The sequence below is a fragment of the Coffea eugenioides genome, chromosome 2 (assembly GCF_003713205.1).
Source record: "Coffea eugenioides isolate CCC68of chromosome 2, Ceug_1.0, whole genome shotgun sequence".
NCBI lineage: Eukaryota > Viridiplantae > Streptophyta > Magnoliopsida > Gentianales > Rubiaceae > Coffea > Coffea eugenioides.
In genome coordinates this window covers 2,701,129-2,722,973 of record NC_040036.1, presented here as the reverse complement: position 1 = coordinate 2,722,973, position 21,845 = coordinate 2,701,129, and the positions used below count along the sequence as shown (strand labels likewise).

At 38.4% G+C, this 21,845-nt stretch overlaps 3 protein-coding genes across 6 annotated transcripts; all 3 read right to left on the bottom strand.

Moving 5' to 3' along the window:
- Positions 1-296: 296 nt before the first annotated feature.
- On the bottom strand, positions 297-5,492 carry LOC113762409 (methyl-CpG-binding domain-containing protein 13-like). 2 transcript variants are annotated; one of them, XM_027305853.1, is made up of 7 exons: positions 5,168-5,492; positions 4,974-5,084; positions 3,163-3,300; positions 2,955-3,050; positions 2,565-2,711; positions 1,765-1,846; positions 297-1,419 (listed from the first exon to the last, which is right to left on the bottom strand). In XM_027305853.1, the coding sequence occupies exons 2-7, from the start codon at positions 5,058-5,060 to the stop codon at positions 533-535; spliced, it is 1,437 nt and encodes a 478-aa protein (XP_027161654.1). In that variant the 5' UTR covers positions 5,061-5,084; positions 5,168-5,492; the 3' UTR covers positions 297-532. The 2 variants fall into 2 exon arrangements, with proteins under 2 accessions (XP_027161654.1, XP_027161655.1); XM_027305854.1 differs by having other exon boundaries at positions 2,955-3,038.
- A 6,794-nt stretch (positions 5,493-12,286) lies between these two features.
- LOC113760537 (membrane steroid-binding protein 1-like) lies at positions 12,287-14,918 on the bottom strand. Its single transcript, XM_027303163.1, has 2 exons — positions 14,482-14,918; positions 12,287-12,952 (listed from the first exon to the last, which is right to left on the bottom strand). The coding sequence occupies exons 1-2, from the start codon at positions 14,790-14,792 to the stop codon at positions 12,562-12,564; spliced, it is 702 nt and encodes a 233-aa protein (XP_027158964.1). The 5' UTR covers positions 14,793-14,918; the 3' UTR covers positions 12,287-12,561.
- Positions 14,919-18,678: 3,760 nt separating this feature from the next.
- Positions 18,679-21,845, bottom strand: LOC113763814 (F-box/LRR-repeat protein At3g48880). 3 transcript variants are annotated; one of them, XM_027307760.1, is made up of 5 exons: positions 21,738-21,845; positions 21,288-21,390; positions 21,028-21,202; positions 20,345-20,748; positions 18,679-19,580 (listed from the first exon to the last, which is right to left on the bottom strand). In XM_027307760.1, exons 4-5 carry the CDS (start codon positions 20,701-20,703, stop codon positions 19,022-19,024), a joined length of 918 nt encoding a protein of 305 aa, XP_027163561.1. In that variant the 5' UTR covers positions 20,704-20,748; positions 21,028-21,202; positions 21,288-21,390; positions 21,738-21,845; the 3' UTR covers positions 18,679-19,021. The 3 variants fall into 3 exon arrangements, with proteins under 3 accessions (XP_027163561.1, XP_027163560.1, XP_027163562.1); XM_027307759.1 differs by lacking the exon at positions 21,288-21,390; XM_027307761.1 differs by lacking the exons at positions 21,288-21,390; positions 21,738-21,845 and adding an exon at positions 21,573-21,716.

The window sequence follows — 21,845 nt, the reverse complement described above, 5'->3', positions numbered from 1 at the left end:
TTCTACATCTTTAATTTCTTGTTTACGTCACGAGTTCCTTATATGGTGTTTTTCTTGTTTATTTCACTTATTTTCCTTGACGAGTACCCTACCGGACGCGCAGTTGAACGTACAAATTCCTCTCACGTAGCAATTGATTTGAAGGAGAGCTTTAAAATTACTACACAAAACGCTTAACACACGATAATGAGCTTGGCTGAATACCATGGCGACATAACCACTATCTCAGTTATGGTAGATAGAAGTTTTCTCTAACGTCCTCTCCCGGGAAGGAGAGAAAATTGAAGATACAACAGTTATCAGGAAAGAAGAGAGCAACAGATTGTTTGTACAACTAAAGCTTTTCCAAGGTCACAACAGTCAACAACACAATGATCTACACATGCAAAGCAAGAGACCCTCCACATGATGCATCTAAGGTCTAAAGACACTTAACCATAACTACAGACCCAAGGGGCATGGCAAACGACATGACCCCCAACCTACCTCTACACAGACCCATTTAACTAAAGACGGACTAAACTAGAAGCCTTCAAAGCCTTTGCTTATGAACGGGGAACTCTGCTACACTAGAATGCCTAGATGAAACACTGGCATGGCTAACTCCAGCTGACATAGAATTATTTGTTAAGCCACTCTCTATGGTTTCTGATGAGTTATGTGGTGGCTGCCGCTGTATGGTCTCCATATTTGTATCAATCTCACCAGTTAGCGTCTTCACCGCAAACTCAAAGCATGGGTCTGACCATATGTCCTTAGAAGGCGAGTCCATACAGGAACCAGGAACTGCATCAGGCAAATTTGATGAAGACCCCTGATTCATAGAAACCTTGGTCTCATCTCCTATTGGTATTGCACCCATAAGAGTTTTGATGGCAAATTCAATGCATGGATCCTGGCACAAATCCTTCAGACAAATCCCAAGAGGCGCTTCTGGCTTCTCATCACCCTTACAATCAGCAACCCCCAGCTTCACAAGCTCTTCTGGGAAAGTAACATCTCTGGGAGGCAAAGCATCAACGCTGTCTTGCTTACTATCAGCAGCTTCGGTCCCAGTTGTCACCCTTTCAACTTGTTCCTGTACATCAGCTAAGTTGTCACCTTTGTCAGCACAATTGACTTCTGTCTCAGTCATCTGTCTTCCTGCAGCTCGACGAACTCGAGTATGTGAATTTGACTCCAGTGAGAGATTAACTCTAACGCCAGCAAGTCTTTTTGAAGTTCTGCGAGGCAAATCAGCCCCCTTCTTGTCATTCAATTTTCTCTTCTTGCGGTTGGTTGCTTGCAAACCAATTCCTGTATGTGAATTTTCAACAAGGACCTCAGTTACAGTAGTACTTTCAGAAGAGCTTTCCTTCTTTTCTCTCTCTTTTAACTTATTGGCCTCTGGCAGGTTATCATTATCGATAGCAGCAGTTTCTGCAGGATCAGCACGTTCCAAAAGAAACATATGGTTAAGCAGATGCAGCAAACGAGCTTCACATATTAAAGTGTCATAAAGACATCTATTTAACTGCTACACATACACAGCTGTTTTTCTAATAGCAAAGGTGGTGCATGCTTAATGGTGTATTTTACTCCACCCGTCCCCCCAACTCCCCACCAAAAATTAGAAAATAATAGTCAGAAAGCATTTGCACTACTTTAACTTAAAAGAGTAATGGACCATAAGAGGAGAGTCTACATGTCCACAATCAACAGATAACTCAGAAATTTTATACAGTCGGCGTTGCCAACTGTGAAACAAAAAGGAATGTGAAGCACCTGATTTCTGAATTTCATTCCCAATAAACTGTTTCTCTGCTTTGCTGTCAGCTGTTCTCTTCTCTTCAATTTCAACAGAAGACTGAGGCAAAGAAATACCACAAACTTATGACCATTTTCAAGAATTCACGCATCACTAAGGAAGAAGAAGAAAAAGAGCAATAAAGGTTTCACAAGGGGACGCTATTTTGAGAAATAATGCACTTTGTATGACAGTTTGATCTGTTATTATCCCCTACAGAAGGGAAGAGATCAAAAGTTGCTGCGATTTCTGAAGCTACAAATATACAGTGTGTTAAAAGATGTAATGAAGATCAAAATTCATCCACCATCGAACAGCTAGATAACCAAAGAAACACCACCAAATAGGGAAGCAGATGGATCCAAAACATCATTAAGCCCATAAATCAAAAGAAAATGTAGCCTTTTACTACCCATAAAAATTTTATAAGAAACACGTAAAATAAAAAATTAATCACCAAAAAAAACTCAGAGAGCTCTCCTGAGCATTTTACCATTAAAAGCAAGGAACCATTAAAAAGACAGCTCAGTTGGAGCCAAAATAGTGGAATGCAGAAAATAAATGCACCAGAACTTTAAAAGTGCTTTCTCTGCAACTGAAACCTCTTGCACCTAAGTGCGACTTTCAGTTATATAATCATTTACATCAATTTTCTCGGCTTGTGCTCTCAAGGAAACTAGCTAATTGTCTCATCAAACGGCATCTGTCTCTCCAATTCAAATGAACAAAGGTTTAATCCAGTAAAGAAAAGTACAGGAAAAGAAAGGGAGCAACTCACTGGTAAAGAATTATCTCTTGACTCCAGGTTGATAGAGCTTTGTTCATTGGCCTTTGATGCCAGCCCTACCATCTTTCCAGTATCCAGGTAGCGGAAAACTTCCTTCATAGAGCGGAAGAGATGACCACTTTCAGGATCAATGTAGTACTGGAGAAGTTAAGCATCAATGACAGTCAATACAATTCCCAGCATGAGTATAACTGAATACATATTAAGCCAAGAGTCAAGACTCAACAATGTCAAGAATAGCAAATATACCCGAGTATCTCAACAAGTTGAGTTGTTTAAGTCTATAGTAACTAATAAATATTGACAACCATCACAGCAACATTTCAAGCCAAGCATTTGACGTTGAAAAGGAGAGAGAGAAAGTTACTGGAGACACAGTACCGGATCTCTCCTGATTTTATTACCCTTCTGCGTAACTCTTGTTTCTTTGATCCAGCCTGCAGGTAATCCTTCTACAGCTTCCTCCTTCACAACAAACTAAATTTGGTAACAGTCAAAAACCTTGCTAAAATGGAGTAGTAGACTTAATAAGATCCATTAAATTTTAAGAAACAAGAAACAAAAACAGGGCAATAACGGTTTTACAAACTTTTATTGCAGGACGGCTGCTGATGCTTTTGTTCTGAGTCTCCTCATGTACAGGTTGGCTGACTCTGACATCCTTGAGATAGCGAAGAACTTCAGGCTTGGAATAGAATTTTCGTTCATTTGAGGGATCAACATAACACTGGAATAGATCAATACCACTATTTTCAGTATAATATAAAAGTTAAAAAGGAAAAAAAAAAAAGAAGCAAAATCTCTGATGGTTCTCTCTTTCAAAGATTCATCAGTTAAAACAGAGAAAATTTCTGCTATCATTAGGAAGAAAAAATAAATGGGACAAGTTTCATGCCAAGTAAGATCCTTATGAACTCAAAAATTTAGAATATAAAGTTCATAGAGCCATTAATGCAATAACCAAAACAAATAATCTTCATAGCTTGACATCTCAAGAGGAATTAATAATCAATAACCAACTCAGTTTTGATAACTGAAACTTTTAGCTCTGCCTTCCCTTTGTCCCTCCTCCTTCGAAACTGAGTAATCAGTTTACGCTTGTCTCCATTTCTATCATATGCTCTATATCTATCCTCACTCTTATAAATGGCAACTCAAAAGATTCCAAGACATGCCTGCAACTGGAAATTTCTTTGCTTACCATAGATAATGTAGCGCCTACTATAGCTTACATGGAAAAACGTGATTTCTAGGTTTTAAGTTGGGTGATCCTCAGAAATTGAAAATGACGGGCATGGTTTGCCACCCTTATGAATTGTCATGCTGTTTTTTGGTACAAATTAGCAATAGGTGAATCTGTTAGATACAGTGGGGCCTCGGGAATTTCGAACCAACGGCAATGTATTTCCAACGGTAACTGTAGCACTACATTAGGAGAAGCTCATGGGACACATGCTCGGGTTATCCTTTCAAGTAACACCACGAAGGAATTTCTCCTAAAGAAAGAGTATGTGAATGTTCAAAAGGGCAAAAGGAAATCCCTAACCTAGAACACTCAACACATGCATTGACTTCTGTCTTATGATATAACGAGTCATTAAACCAAAGCAGATTCCAGGCAAAGTAGATCCCTAATAATAATCTTTTCTGGAATAGAACTGCACCAAGACGCAGTAGCTCCAAACTTGGAGCTGTGAAAATACAAGTAACAAGCAGCTTTAGAACAAGAAAGCAAAGGCTAAACGCATGATACATGCAGCATTCCATCCCATAAATGATCTCTGTTTTTTTTTTCTTTCTTTTTCCGCCCCTCGTTCTGGTCATTGAATATAACGCATTTTGGGTACAAAATCTTTTCGATTGATTCTGCTGGCAAAATTTCCCTTTGGAACTTGCTGCAAACTCCTAGCCTATATTCTTGGTTTAGATTTCAACTTAAATGGAAGAACCGCCCAACTCAACAATTTAAATCTCGCTACATTGGTATAGGTAGGGCTATAAATCCATTAACTTGCACATGCAATCAGAGGCTTCAAGCAATCGTGGTTTTCTCTAACATGCAAGGAGGATCAAGCCACATTTGCACCAACTAATTCATCAGATTGATCAAATCAAAGCAGTAGGAGCCTAGGAGGGCTTAAATAACAAAATTGTACTATTTGTTATGTAGAAACAAATGTTTTTAAAAAAGAAAGGTCCAGAATTGCAGCAAACAGGCAGAATTATCAAAACCCCAATTTGGTGAACATATCAAGGCCAAGACAAAAAATGAACAAAAGAAAAAATGTGAAATATATATATATAAAGGCCCTTTTTTTTTGTTTTGTTTTTGTGGGGGGGGGCGGGGAGAGGGAGGTGTGGAAGCAGGTAAAACTTGAAGCCAGGTAGAGTAGTAGAAACCTTGTCTTTCTTTCCAGTCTTGCGGACTCTAACGTCGACCTTCCAACCAGCAGGGAGCCAGTCATCGGACGACTTCTCGTGCCCCATTCACCGGAATCTCCACCTCTCCTCCTGCAGTCCCCCAAAAACTGAAGAATGTTAACCAAAACTAAAAACCACCAAGAAAAAAAATAAAGGAAAAGAACCTCCCTAACCTCTCCTGCGCAGCGGTAATTGCAAAGGGAGGAACATCTACTTAGACGTATGAAGCGAAGAGTGTGATTATTATTATATATATATGGTGGGTCGGTGGGTATTATTGTGGGTTTCCACACAAATTACGATGGGGTGGGGGAGGGAAGGAGGCTGAGCTGGGCGATTCCCACTATCTTGTCTTCTTTTCTCTCGTCACAATCTCTCTCAGACACACTCGAATTGTAACTGAAACTAAAGCAGCAGCGGTGGAGTGATGCGAGCGGCTAAAGATGGCGAGGAGAGCGTGATGGCGTGGGGAGGGACCGTCTTTTAGTTCGTGTGGGCGGGTTGGGCGGGGGTGTCTGGGTTTGGGGTTTTGCAACTTGCAAATTTAACAAATGGAAGGTGTTCCCAGCCACGTGTTCCCAACCTTTGTCTGTTGCAAGTGCTCCCGCAAAACCCCCCAGACACATCAAACGTGTCTGTCAAGTGTCAAAACTCAAAACCCCCCAGTAAAACACATTATTAAGTCCTCCTGCTTTTGTTTCACTTCTAAGTTCTAAGTAGTGGAAACATTAACAAGTACCAAGTACTCCCTCACTCGTGCTTTGTTGTGCGTGCTTATCCTTCTGGGAGCTCCTCTTTCTTTTTTCACGCCTTCTCCACTCATGGCCCCTTTATCCTATTCCTTTCCTTGTATCCACTAGATTCAACAAGTTACCTGTTGGAGTAGTGCTTCATTACAAAAATATATATAGATTTAAAATGTGTACTGGAGTATTATCAAAATTAAGCGGTAGTCATTGATAAGGAACAACAACAACCCCCCAAAAGTAAAAAGTTAGTTAACTAATAGACTGCAATAGTTCAATTAGTTAATTGGGTATATTTTCTAAAGATTGAATTATCGCCAGGACTCGTTATCGTTGAGCAAGCACATTGAATTACAGGCCAATCGCGTCCAGAAAACAAGAATTTGCCTGACAGCCCGCCCAATAGACCATATAAATTAAGAAAAAATTAAAATAAAAGCTGAGTTGGTTGTAATTTTGTAGGATCTTGTGTATTGTAACTATTGTTGTGTGTGACACCTGGGATGCAGCTGCTGCTTCTTCAGTCTTGAGCCGAGAGCCCAGAGGAGCTTTATGAATTTCGGCTTTCTTAGTCCCAACTTCTCCTACGTCTTCTTCAACCCTTCCAACATGACTTCCAATACTACATTGCACAAAGGACGGATCGTACGCTGTAGTTCTGCACAGCTACTAGCCTATCTCTGATCTCTCCCAATTTCGAAATCCTACTTACAAGCCAAGTTCATGGTGGATTCTACACATATTATATATATACTTGAACTTGTGTTTTCGCAAGTTTTAGCCGTTGCATGAATTAGTACTTCATGCATAATTTGCTGTTAAAAAGTATTCGTCTATGCGAGAGAGAGCCTAGCTAATTAATTCACAAGTCTCTCTTAAAATTAGACTAGGCATCATGAGTCAGGACAAATGAATTAGGAAACCACTTAATTCCTAAACATGCATGATGCATGGCCTTTTGATATCCAATAACTCTTAATTTGTGCTTTCCATTTTGCTTCCATCAGTAATATTACTACTGTTGCTCCAGAAACGGAATTAGGTGATGTACGTGGACAAGTTATATAGAGCCCCCAGTAAAACCATGCATCTCCCTTGCTTTTTGTGAACTCAATAATATTTCTTTACATACTCATAATTAAGTAAAGTTTCTGCTTCAACTCAATAATCATTGAACAATCAATCACCTAGAGATTCTGTATCATCATAGTATATACAGCAATAAAAATGTCCATGGATGACAATAGAGCAAGGCCATCCGACTATTGCTTTCATGACTCAAATCTGAACACAACAAATATTAATTGTTCAAAACAAATTCATCTGGCATATGTATATATATTTATCCTCCACCAAATCTTCTGATTTTCCGCACGGCGCAAAAAGTATAAATACCCTAGCTACTTCTCTGGTATATATATATATATATGTATGAAGCATGTATATAATCACTCATCAAAGTATAAAATCTTTGATCTACTACAGTATAGTTTGGGTAGCTGACTTTCAAAACTAAGAACCGGAATATATATTCAGAGAGACCGCAAACAACGGAGTACTTGTCAAGCGTCTAATCTAATGGCTAGCACACCTTTTGAAACTTGTGAACATATATATATATATGCGCTGTTGTTAACGAAGGATCGCCAGTATGTGATATCCCTCAGAGTAGTGGATTTCGATGTAGAAGGGTGGCTGAGGAGGTGAATATTATGGATCTTTTGAGTCGAATAACCTTATGATCAGTTGTGAAGAGGGTTTGGTCCGCAGGGAACAAGGCGGCGGGAGACCACGTGAATCTCCTTCTTCTTGTCATCTGCATACTCGGGAATAACTCCAAAGTGCCTGAAAAATGTGGCCAGGAATTTGGTTCTGATACGTCTGGTTTCTGCTTCTTCTTTATCTTCATGTGCTGGAAAATCCCGGCTGCATCGGCAACCAGATGACAGCAGCAGCAGCATCAAAACAAGGAGGATCAAAGTCAAACAAGCACGACGACTTTGCATTGTGGTTACTCTTTCAGACTGGAGACCTGAGATGAGAGTACTGCTTATAATTAATTAAACCTTACAAGCTAGCTTTGGGGAGGAGTTTGTTAGTTAGGCAATTAACGATTGCAGACTAGAAGTTCAATTTATAGGATAAGAGCCAGCTTGCGGTGATCATGAACAGCTGCCACGTAACTATTATATCAGCCAGCAAATGCGGAATATTTAACTATGGTATCAAAGTCAAAACGTATTAACTATTTCAGAAATATTCAGGGAGAGCTGAGATCTCCAAAACAGGATGACACGTTATTTTATGGGAGGATTGAGAGGGATATATATATATATGTCCGGGTCCATAGAATTGTACTAGTAGCAGAGTATTTGTCATAGGTCGAAAGATATTCTGACAATTCAACGGACGGTGAGAAAGATACGAGGAGGAGGAAGAAGGGTAAAGAAAAAAAAATGGGAAGAAATGAAATGGTCATTAACGCACGGCTTACGGCTATATACATAGCCTGCAGGTTTTATGAAAGTCCACTACTACTAGAGCTAGACGTACGTGCACCGCTGACCTCGCTCCCCGCCTATTATTTTGTATTATAAATTATTAAAGAACAAGAAATTTATCGCAAGTCTTCTCCCCAAACGCTTAAGCATGATGCCACTATTGCGGTTCGATAGTCACAGCATCTCATCCCATTCTTTATTTATGGTTGCAATGCAGACATAAAACAATTGCTGGATCCGATCCTTTTCTGCCCTATTTTTCAGACTTTGTGCGCCTCCCCCATGTTATAACAAGCCCGGTTCCATTACCATTCCTAGGAGAATGAGATAGATAGGTAGGCGTTGTGTAAGATGGAAAGCAAGTCCTAATATATATATATGATTTGCCAACCATTTGAAGCGGAGCCGACCTGATGTCATCTTGCAGGCTTCTCCCTCACCTTACTCCATCACATAATAACCAATATACTAGCAAATCTAATATTCCTAGTTTTTGTTTCTTGTGTTCTGTTTTTTTTTTTTACCCCTTATTTTTTGCAACTGACAGTTCGACTTGATACAACTTCAACATCTTCTTTTTTTGCCCTTTTGGTACTGTAGAGGAGCAAATTCACCTGAGCCACGTGTCAGTTCGGACATGGTGACCTGTCAGTTCGGCCAGACTAGCTCGAACATGAAGGATGCTAGCTCGCGCATGGTTGTCGCCTCCCCGCTGGATGGGGCTGGTGGGCCGCGGCCTCCGAATCTTTCGGAGCTAGCCGATGGAGCCCTAGAAGGACTCCCTCTCCAGCCGGACTTCTAATCCTATAAGGAAATTACTACCCACAAGCCTATAAATACAGCACCACAAGGCAACACAAGGTACGCCATCAACAGTACTTCCCACTGTTACTTTATTCTCAAGCTCTTGCTGACTTGACCGTCGGAGCTGCTCCGGGAAACTAGCCCCTCTGTTCATTTTTCACTGCAGATAGCTCGTTCGGCTTCTCCCCATCAGCTCGGCCACCCTCTGTTCAGCTCAGATCGCGTTTTTGGCAGTCGCATCAGGTATATTTTCATGATGTTGTAATCCATGGTGGGCGCCATTTGGTCACACTGTAATGTAATATCCTGACTTGCTAAGGTTAGGGCGTTCCGGTCATCTTGTGAATCAGTTCCAACTTCCAACACTAAACATGGGAAATAAAAAGGAAAGAAAGAGTCAACGAAACTCCATAACCTTAAAGACAATCTGTCCTTGAAAGTTGTTTGAAATGAAATCCAACACAGAAACACAACGAAATATCCTCGGCGATGCTCAAATTGTCCAAACTTTATTCCTACGGATCATTACGGTAGAAATAGCTTGTCGCGAGGAATAAAGCTCTGTTGACTTGCCCCTTGAGTTGCCTGGCAGGCTTAATCCACCTGGTGCGCAGTCCCAGCCACCCCAAAAAAAAAAGGGTTAATTCCACTTTGTCCCCCCAAACTTTGGACGATTACACACTTCAATTCCTAAACTTTAAAATGGGACACTTAAGTCCCTAAACTTATAAATACCTCCCACTTAAGAAAAATTGTTAACAAATCCTGAATGCCGTTGGTGGTCGAAGTGTCCCATTTTATAAGGGTTTAGGGATTTAAGTATCACATTTTATAAGTTTAGGGACTTAAGTGGGAGGTATTTATAAGTTTAGGGACTTAAGTGTCCCATTTTAAAGTTTAGGGACTGAAGTGGGTAATCGTCCAAAGTTTGGGGGGACAAAGTGGTATTAACCCAAAAAAAAGGGTCATGCTTAACAATCTACTTCCTTCGCTATGTCCACCAATGAAATCATGACATGACAAAGCAACGGATGGGTACAAATATGAAAATTCCTAAAATCAAGAGAGTAAACTATCTTTTCTTTTGTCGTATAGTACGACATTTTCCTTTTCCATGTTACACGAACAATAGGTTAGAAATCAGAATAATGCTTATTTAGCATTTTCCTTTTTTTTTGTTTTATCTACTAGGAGGTTAGGAGCTAGCCTCACATTGCAAGACTGACATGTCAGCAGGATTTGCATACAATATAATAACTTTTCATGTCGTACAAGATTCCTAGTCTTGTCTTTCAATTCCCACCTACTTAAGTAGACGTATTATTGTAGAGTTATTAAAAGGTCAGATTTGGAGAACTCTTTTATTTCCAACGCTTCCACCTTGCCCTTTCTTTTCACAGCCGTCTCAGTACCAGCGGCATTTGCGTATATCAATTGCCAAACGCATCCAGTTTCTATCCAGAAATATGTAAACAACGCAGCTAATGAGGCTTTCTTGCCCCAGTGAATTGTGGACTAGTCGCAACCATCAGCTTCTTTATCTATAGATGGGATATCCACCCGTCGTATAATTTGCTCATACGACTGCAGGAAGAGAGACTTCAGAAATAAGATTCCATGCGTTTACAGCTTTCTGTCTAATTTGGACACAGTTGCTGTAATAAGAGTTCCAAAGTCCAAAGACAGCAAATTAAGTAGCAATGAACACAGCTTCAAGTTTGCACGTCTTAAGTTGATTGTGATGTATGATATGACGTCTTAAGTTGATTGTGATGTATGATATGACTACAAGCAAGCACCAAATTTAATTACTGCGGCTCAAAGTGGAAGAGAGGCTTATTCGCTTGTGGAGCTTGAAAACCACTTGGCCATGGGAAAAACATCATCATCCCCTGTGAAGTGGATTTGTCCTGCCCCACGGGGAGCAATGTGGTGTGTGAATTGTGACCGACCTTGTTGCTGAATGTGCAGGAATAGGGTTGCAAACAAATCAAACCGCTCACAAGTGACTCGAGTCAAAGCTCAACTCGGAGCTAGCCAAATCGAACTCAAGGTCAAAATATTAAACTCGTTAGTTCGCGACCTGAGTATATATATTATTTATTTTTTAAAAAATAAAATAATTATTTTTTATTTTTTTCAAGCTTGAGCTCGATTTTAAATTGGCGGTTCGTCGAGTTCGAACTTGATAAAATTAAGTTAAGACTCGGCTCGATTATCCCAAAACTCGACTCGATGACTCGGCTTGTTTGCATCCCTATGCAGGAGCTGTTCGACTCTTCAACCCAAATGCGCCTATAACACTTTCATTCGATCACTAGCTTCAGCAGCAGCCCAACCCAGGGCCTAATATTATTCAGAGAGCTTGAATTGAAGAGCTTCCAAGCTCCATCGCCACTGGAAACCCGTTGATGTTAAACTTGATAGGATAAGCCCCCTCACCATAGTCAAATTAAAGGAGTGGATCATCAGAGACCAGGATGGACACAGCAGCATTATCGCTAGAGATGAGATCATGAGGACACTGATTGAAGAGAGAGGAGGAGGTAGATGAATGTCAGAAGAATCAATCGTACTGACATCTGACGCTGACATGAGACTTCCATTTTCCCATTCATTCATCTACTTCTTCTATTAATAATGCGCCCATTTTTGCACCGCAGACGTGCATGGCAATCATATACTACACATTCCTGATAGTCGTCGGCGCGGAGTAGCGTTCCGGGCTTGGTACAAACTATGCAAAATTACCATAATATGCCATAAATGCACCAAACCAATCATAATTTGTGAGAAATGATATCAATACTCTTCGGAAAATCTCACACACCCCATAAACTTCATCTAATGCAAAAAAAAAAAGGGGAAAGAGTGCTTGAAATTTTTTGAGGATTGATAATATCATGTCCCTAATTTTTTCTCGTGCTGTCCAAAAAATCAAGGAGCCCTCATATGTAAGTTTTGTTAAATTGGTGGGTTATCTACCACACCGCAGTCCTCCAAGCACTGAAATGGCAGTCTAAAGAAGTTTGTCACAAAGGCCCATCGTAATAGATTCGACCAATTTCAGGACTGGTCCTGTAACACATAAAAGAGTTTAAAATTTTTACAAAGCTATACGAGCCCAATTGGAGTTTCTGATGAGCCCAAGACATTTCGCTGTTAGGGCTTTGCATGACAAACCTCGACGTCTTGAAAGGATGAAATTCTTCTCATTACCGATCACCGCCAGAAATCCACATGAATTTCAACTTCCAACATATCCAAAGTGAGCTGAACAAGCAAAGATATGTAAGTTCAAAATGGGCAACTCAGGATTCAGGTGTATTCTGCCTGATTATTATCTTAATACAACAAACTAGACATCCAGGTTTGAATGTAAGGAGCATCCTACTAGGAAATGTTTGCAAAACAGGATAACAAGTTGATACAACATGTAAACCTCTTCTTCTACACATTTATAGAAACTGGAATCCCTTAGCTGCCCATTCAGGCCTCGGTAATGCGCCGCCGCACTTACTCTTTTTTGTCAGCATCACCATCAGTTTTGCTTTCAACAGCTTCTGCAGCAGCACTTTCTGATGGACGTCCCTCTGTGGCCTCTGCAACATCACGATCAGAAGCTTCTGCAGGCTTCTTATCATCAGTTGTAGCCTCACTGGTACTTTCTGCAGCTTCACCATTCGCTACGTCATCACTCACAGGCACGGTCTTCTTCACAGTTCCTACTTTCACGTACTTGCTCATGAACTTGTACTCCCAATCTTGCAAGGCCTCGAGCTCAAATACACCAAGGTCAGAGATATCACCAGTGAGATCCTTTTCATCAAAAGACATCTTTGCAAGGGCTTTACTAGCATCCTTTCCTGCAAAAAGATGATAAGGTCCACCAGGTCCATAGAAAACCCTGCCAACAGAAAAGTATCCATGAAAAGGAGTATCCGTTATAATGCTTTTTGTACTGATATGACTTTGATGACATCTAACATAACACTAGAGAAGATAATAACAATAATTTTGGAGCATACGAATGAGAAAGTTGGTGATCTAATCTTAATTAAGGAGATTAGCAGATGTGAAAAAAAAAATAAAAGATCAGAGTATATTCAACAGAAATTCCTCCGTTGGAATCTTTTATGAGTAGGGTGCAACTGGAACAGAAAGGGAGAAGGGTGGATTCAAGTGCAAAAGAAAGAGACAGGCAGCCATCAGATGAACTAAATTGGCTAACAAATCAAGTAAACTAGTATGCAGTCTTCACATGCATTTTTCCAGCTAAAAACTTGATGTAAGGATACAAGAGAATATCACTTCATGTAGGTATGATGGCAGTAGATAACTCTCAATACTTCGTCTCATCAATGGAATTTCTCAAGATGATGGTAGCCCTGGCATGTTTTAATTAGCTGGTTCTACATTCGGTAAACACATCAAGAAGTCAAAACCCAGCCAAAAACCAAATCTACTCCCTTCTCTTTAATATCACAAAGTCTTTGTCACATTGTACATTAAGAAAAGAAAACAGTAAATCAACTGAAAGATAAAATCATTGGAACGGCAATGCTCCGTTTGGACGCTTAGAAGACAGTTCGTTAACGATGAGAAAGCTCTTTGTACCCAAATACCAAGACATAAAAGAAAACCATGCAATACACAATAATATTGCAGAAGCTTTTCCGGACAGCCAGAAAGTTGGGGATGTGAACGTAAGGATATACCAAAAAAGTACCCTAAGCAACACAAGATCCAGATTTCGAATAACGCATCCCAATATCCAGATTTCGAATATCATAAGATCAAATACGTGACAAGTATTTTAAAAACCTATACCAATGGCACAAAAAAGAACGCGTGAAAACAACTTAAAGATGTTAGGAAAACCACTCAAAGGAAGTTCAGGAATTTCATGTCCCACAGGCAGACAATCACCGATGAGTGATAAAAGAGTCACATAAGCAAAATTTCTCCTTTCAGTTGCCCTCCCGTACCCTTTTATTTTTCTTTTGACAATTTCTATCTAGTTAGAAGGCCGAACAAAGTTCGTGCTTCATCTCTTAGGACTAGTCAATTTAAATCAGAGTGAGTGCACGAATGAAGCGGATCAATTTGACGAGGAACAGTACAAAGAAAGCAAAAGAGAATCCCAGAAAAGTGAAAACCTCTATCTAAAGAATCATCACATATATGACCATTCCAAAGTGAACTGAAAATCAGTGCAAGATTTAGAAAAATCAACCGTAAAGCTTCAACCTTTTTCATACCGAGAAAGCAACAAAGCCAAAAGAACTTTAACATCAAGAAGAATTGATTCAAACATGCGAGGTCAACCCCAACCCCCCCAAAAACATCCCCAAAAAAAAAAAAACACTTTACGAGAGAGAATCGGGAAGCAACAGAGACCTTAAACCCTGCAGAAAAGATGAAACAGAAAAATACCTGCTCTGAGAGACATCATAGATCTGACCCTTGATTGCCATGAGCAAAGGCTTCTTGGGATCAGCCCCATCATACTGCTTCAACACCTCCTCGGTGACCTCTCCCAGCTGAACTGGAGGGGGCAAAGGCTCCACCTGCTCCTCAAACTCCCTAGGCCTGGGGTGATGACCCTGATCAGACGACCCAAATAATCCCGAGACCAAGTAATAAACGGCAAGACCCAGCGCAACCACTGTAAAGAAAGTTGCTGGGGAGAGGCCAGTGTATGTGACGATCGATTCTTTGAGGGTCTCCCATAGTTGCAGGGCCATGGTCTTCGGTCGGATAGGATTTTGACAGAGAACAAAGAAAATATCTTCACCAGGAATTGGGCTATAGAACAGAACTGATTAATATTTGTAGTGTGTATTGCTTTTTAATATTCTCAACAAATTAATTTTTATTGAAAAAAATGGGGGAAATTTTGCAGGTTCAGTCAAGTGTTTAATTATTTTCCAAATAAGAAAAAGAAAAACATTTAGTCCCATATATCACCTGGCTGGCATAGCTAAAGGGCCAAAAGATTTTCAGTTTCGATCAGGACAAATTAACAGGTAATACTACTAGTATTACCCTTTTTTCGGGTATAAATACGAGTATACTGCTACTATAAAGTATAAACACTGCAGCTGCTGCTATTAATTGCCCATTAATGTTATATATTTACGATTTCTCTCTTTTGCCCTGGGTAGGTGGTTGGGTCGACCTACTATTTTTGTGTCTTTTTCTTAGGGGATAATATCAAAACCTTACCTAAAATTTCTCTTAATATCACCTGATACCTCTAAAGTTTTAAAAATATCACTTACTTCCCTTACTTTTCTTATTTGTGCAACAAAATTTTAAAAATTCTAAAATACCCATTTACTTGCTAATTAAAAATATTCCTAAACCACTTTGTTTACTTCAACAAAACCATCACTTAAAAAATAATTTCTAATAGTACTGCCACATCATAATGCTATATAACCCATAAAGATATAAATTTAAAAAATAAAAAAGATATTTGCAGAGCAATACAATTACACCAATTTAATTCTATATACTCGAAATCAATTTCTTATGGACTTTATATATTTTTTTTCCAACTTCTACTCAACCCATGCTCGAACCTTTAAATTGTAAGGATCATTATAAAAATCAGCTCAAAATAAGTAAATAAATCATACCCCATTCTATTACACTCATAAAAAGTAAAAAGATAGACAAAAGTCAATTTATTATAATTTATAAATGAAATATTGCATTATTTTGTAGTGAAAGACGCGAAAGGGAATAGTTTCATTCTAGGGAGTAATAATAATATGTTTGGTAAGTACAATGAGAACGTATTATTCCACATATGTCTGTCACCTTTTCCTTTTTCAAAATTTCCCCTTTCTTTTCTTGTGTTGCAACAATTTCGCAAAAGAATTTCATAAAAAGAGAAATTAACTTGATGTGTGATATTGGTTGAAACCTCAAGACATTAGAGAGGTCCAAATTCTGAAATCCCACCCACCTCCTGCTATAAAAAATTTGATAATAACATGTCATGGGTGATGTAGGTAGGAAGCATCCAAGCAGAATAAAATCCTTCACTCTTTTAATTTATTTATTTTTCTGCTATATTTTCACTTTTTTTTCTTTTATTTATTTGAATACACGACAGAGGAAAGTTGTGAGATTCCACGTCCTAGACATAAATTAATTAGCTGTGATATTTTTATTTTGTTTTCTTGTACCAAACGGTAGGAAAAAATTTGTCATAGGCTACTAGGGTAAATTATGGTCATACATTACTTACCCATGAGAACAAACTAAATGTTCCGGTATCCTACCTAAATTATTACTTAACCTTCCATTCTTTAATCATAGTACTCCCTTCGTCCCACTTTGATAGTCCTGTTTCCTTTTTCGTCTGTCCCAAATTATAGTTCACTTTCCAATTGAAGAATGTAGTTGTATTTTAATTTTTCTCAAATACCCTTATTCAATGTAAGTTGTTGTTACTATAAACCTATCCCATTTAATGAGAGTTGATTCTTTTTTTACCATCAATTCAAGTTCCCATAAGGTTGTACTCTAATTAATGTGAGGGTATTTTAGGAAAATAGTTACCTAAATTGATTGTTCTAATAAAATTAATTACTTTTTATTAAACTTTGTAAAAAAAGTATCAAAACTATCAAAATGGGACGAAAGGAGTATTTGATTTCCTCGACAAGCATTACAATCATCGTTGTGATATGTTAAACTAGAAAAGAGAGACACGTTTAACAAAGTTACAAATGTAGCGTACGTCACGGGGCCCAAATTAAAAAACATACAAATGCATGCGATTCACGATCTTATTTGCTTCTTCTACCATCTATCTGCAGTCTGAGTAGCCGGTCAATCAATTGGTGGACCAGTCCCCAGCCCTCGGAAGGGAACGCCGGTCATCCTGTCCTGTTCTCCGTGGCGGCCACAAATAGTCGTTGCAATGACAGGCGGATCAGCACCAGCAACCCAGCGGCCACCACTGAGGGAATTTCATTTTCACAGCAAATGAATCCAAGAGTTGATTAAATCAAATTCGAGTTTCAATTCAAATTCAAAAATATTTAATTCGTTGATTCGTGAATCGGTTCGATTATATATATATATATATATATATATATTTAATAATAAAATTATATATATGTCTAATATTTTATTATTTATTTAAAAAATTATTATTTATTTATTTTTTAAAAATAAAAATAAATGTTTTTATCTTTTTAAAGTCGAGCTTGAATTGTTAAGTAAGTCGAAAGTTAGTTCGATTAAACCAAATTTCAAATATATATATATATATATATATTTATTCTTATGAGGTAGCAGTTTTTTTTTTTGGGAGCAAAGTAGCAGTTTTACTGAAAATTAGTCAATTGTTCTTTGAGTTATAATTTAGATTTGTCATAATTTTGTGTAAATTTGTTGTTGAATGTGGGTAAATATCAACTGTTTTCATTTCTAAATATATTGACATATCCAAAATGACAAAATTTTGTGCCTATTAAGCGTTTGAGAAAATGTTTAAACCAAGTTTTAAAGCCATTGATGTTGGCGTAAGAATTTTAAACTTTGACAGCTAAAATTATTTGTCATCCAGTTATCAAGTCATAATTGGTGATTGAGCAACTTATAAGTAATCCTACAAGTTAGTGAATGACCATCATGATCACAGCCAACAAAGATGTTTACCATAAATTGACAAGGATACAACAAAATTAATTGAAGAAATGCCTGAATTTGGACGTCCATGCCCTCACCTATTCCCACGGACCCCATCCAATCCCAATGGAGCAAGCCAAAAAAAAAAAGATGTATACCACCGACCTTGAGAAGGGAATATAGAAAGTTCATTCCCATTTGTCTGATACCTAAAAAGAGCAGAAGTGCCGGCTACCATCTGCCAAAACAGAATCGAGACGAGGCACTACTATTTTTTTCCACCAAGCAGCTGTACTGTCTTTTTTTATTTTTCCCTTTCTCCCTTGAAGGCTGTGTGTTTGATAAAATTTTAGGGTGCGTTTGGTAAATTTGAAATTTGAATTCTAAATCCATTAAATTATTAAATATTAAATCTAATACATTTGAGTACATATCAAATTCACTGATAAGTAAATAACTTATCACTTAATTTTGGGAACAAATTTTATCTAAAAAATTCATTGCCATTTAATTAATTCAGATGTTCAATTTTTAGTTATTAAACGGCCTGAATATATTAAGATCTAATTCCATTAAATTTAAGTGCTAAATTAAGGCCTTGCTTGGATTGCTGTTTTTCGTAGAAAAATTTCTTCATTTTCCGTGAACACATTTTCCTATTACCTTTTTTCCTCACATACATCAAATCGCTACAGTAATTTTTTCATGAAAAATGACGAAAAATGTAATCCAAACGGGACCTAACTTATCAAACAGGGCCTTAATCTGCTACTGCATTCTAGAATAGGAAAAGCAGTACAAATAGTTCAAACACCCTTGCATAGAACGATGCACAGGAATAACAAAACCCAATGCACGGATGCAGCACCTGCATTACAAGCGGCCTTAGCAAATGAACACTGGTTAGGCCTAAAAAAAAGTCAGATATCGATAAACTCAGGGGCTAGGGAGTGTTTTACCCCTACTGGGGTAGGGATGGAGTGAAAGAGCTAAGTAACATGTTTAGACATGAAGCCCTGCAGACTTCAATAGACACAACATGAGGTATACATTTAGTACGAAGTTAAAAACACGATCTGAACATGAGAAAAACGAAATATCTATGTACAAGGGTGATACAGATCAGTACAACTTTTCTCTTCTTAGAAGTTCACCTGGAAAACCAGCTCTCACAGCAGACTGCTACACGGTCAGATGATGCATCCGTATCCAGTGATTGGATAGATGGCTTATACAAGTTTATTTATATGATTTATTCAAATATGTCGCAAAACTACAGCAAGGCATCCCTAATCTGACCTACTTCTCAGAGTGCCATATATAGTCAGATGGCAAGAGATTTCACCTCATCTACTTTCCAGAGCTCCTCTTCATACTTGTACCACCTTATCAGCCCTTCATCATTTCTAGTGCGTTGACACATAATGCATGACTGATTCATGCAGGTTATAAAATTGCGTAACCTAGAAGCCTTCTGCAGAATTAACTCGTCAATTTGACTGACAACCTTTTTCGGTGCAGGAGGTGTAGGAACTTCAATAAGTAGGCAATGGGAGATGTTGAGCACTTCTAATTGTTGTAAGCCATCCAGAAGTATGATCAGGGCATCCCTAACTAGTATTGAGCACCGAAGACTGAGGACTTTCAAATTTGGAACAAATGTGACTAGCGACGATGCAAAGAAAATATCACAGGGACCCATAATTTTGAGTTCGGAGAACTTCTTGCAGTTCTTCCCAATTTCCTCCATGAGATATGGGGGATTTGCTATACTAGGCATCGTTAGTGACTCAAGATCTTTCCACATACGAACTGCCTTACAGATTCCGGTCTTTTTTATTCTATTCCAAGCAGGCATAACAAGGCGTTTAAGACGAGGGCACCTACAACACAGGATGTGACTACATTAGACATGTCAGATGTGCAAATTTTAATAGAAGTAAGGTTCAGTGAAACTTCTTAGCTAGATAGCCCTATTGCTCTGATGAGATCTGTTACAGTGAAGAATTCCACCAGATGTATTCTTAAGGAGAATCCCCAGTCCAAGTGACTCACGAGGAATTCATATACAAAGGCAACAGAACTTGAAACCATAATAGTGACATTGTTATGGCATAAAAGGAATTTAGTACCACTAAAAAGCATAGGATGCGCAAAGCAAAGGATCGACTTGGGGCAAGTTTTCATTTCAGAACTAATTTTACATTTTGAAAGAGCAGCCTAACATATGTCTGCTTGCAAGCCGATGATTTCTACCTAATATGGTTTCTACCCATTATCTCATCCTTCACCCTATCCTTAGCTTTCATAATCTTCTTTCAACTCGTGTCTGCCTCCTTTGTGCCTGTTCTAAACTAAGAAAGAATTTTGACCTTTCTGGTGGTTTTCTAAACAAAAACCAATATGCAGTACCCTCATACTTTTCTGTCTCAACAGATAAAGGCTGAAAGAAATTTGACTTTCCGGAAACATAAGATACTTCACCTTACATTCAAATCAGAGCATAATTCTCCAATCACTAAAATAATGTTTGCTAAGGATGTAAAGAGCAATGAAATCATCAAGGCAAGAAATTATGAATAATAAACTAGCATATTGGTGAACCAGGGTATTATATTCTAAAGAATAGCAATTATTTGGATTATACCTTTCAGCAGCATAGGTCAATTGATCATCACTGACATATAGATTGTAATGGAAAATCAAAGTCAGTATATTTCCACGACTGAGGTTCAAGGCAATCTTCAAAACTCGGGTTAACGTTCTATCAGACCGACCGTCCACGTACACATAAGGCTCTAAGGGAATCTTGATGAAATTAGACTTCAGCATTGACAGATCAAGCATTTTCCACAGCAGAGGGTCACATGCAGCTAGGCGCCATGTGCTACAAACTTGACCAATCCCAGAGGTCAACTGGACAATGTCAAATGTCTGAAATATCATCACGAGTATATCTATGTCCAGGTCCTCCCATCTCCTCACATCAAGCTCCCCATCTTCCATTTTTCAAATTTGTCAAAATTGTTTCAGTGGCGTACTAGCATATTACTGGATCAAAGACAAAGAAAAGACAGTTAAACGGTACCTAGTGCTGTCATTTTACCCTGAATCTTTAAAAAAGAAACCAATCCACAACATTTTTATCGAAGATATTCCAAAAATTAGACAAATGCAGCTTGTTGTCACTAATGCAAGAATTACAGAGGTTCTTCAAATATTTAGCACACAACGTTAAGATTAACGCATAGAGAGATGAGAACTACCAGGAAATCAGATTTACCAGCAGCCAAGCACTCAATTAAATTGAAATGTTATAACGATTCTTACCTCCGAATATTTAGAAAGATTCACATGCCGCATTAAATTTGCACAGTGGTCCTTTATGACGCGTTACAGTAGTCTCTTCAAATCTTTCTGATCCTCTTTCATGTCCATCAAAAAAATTTACAAAATCTTGGTGATCAATATTTCCGGAGAGAGGGTTCAAATGGTGGAGCAGTGACTACAAAAAAGCAAAAATCAGGAAGTGCTGATGATCACCTGAATCAAGGAAAATCAAGAACCAGCATAAATAAGTTAATCTTTACATGAGAAATGCTTTTCCGATTCCATGTATCGTTCACAAATGATTCAAATTCGCTTTGCTCCCAATCATCATATAGAAAAAAAATTATAGCCACCACCGATATCCTAATTGAAGAAAAACCGATAGCATGTCAAAACTATAATTCCTCAAAGAAGGATCTGTCACTGATTAAGCTAGATGCATGATAATTCCCACAACAAAAAAATTCAAGCACAACTGAACCCAACCAAAATCAAGAAAGACAGTTACATGCATCAGACATTTTCAGCTGTCAAGAATCTCATACATTTGCAGAAGAAGAGTTCTCAATCAAGTTTCTCCGCGATCTAATCTTCAAGAACAGATCCAGGAAAACAATTCAATTCTGTAACAAGCATTGATAGAGGAGAGAATACTTCTACTAATGAAAAAGTGAAGAAGAAAAGAAGTGAGAGCAGAGGAATAGCAATACCTTTCATCAAAGCATTTGAATCTTGGCTGCACCAGGGGTGATGTCGAAATTTCTTTTGTGTCCGAGAACGCACTGACCAGTTGGTGTGAATGGTGAACCACAGTGGGA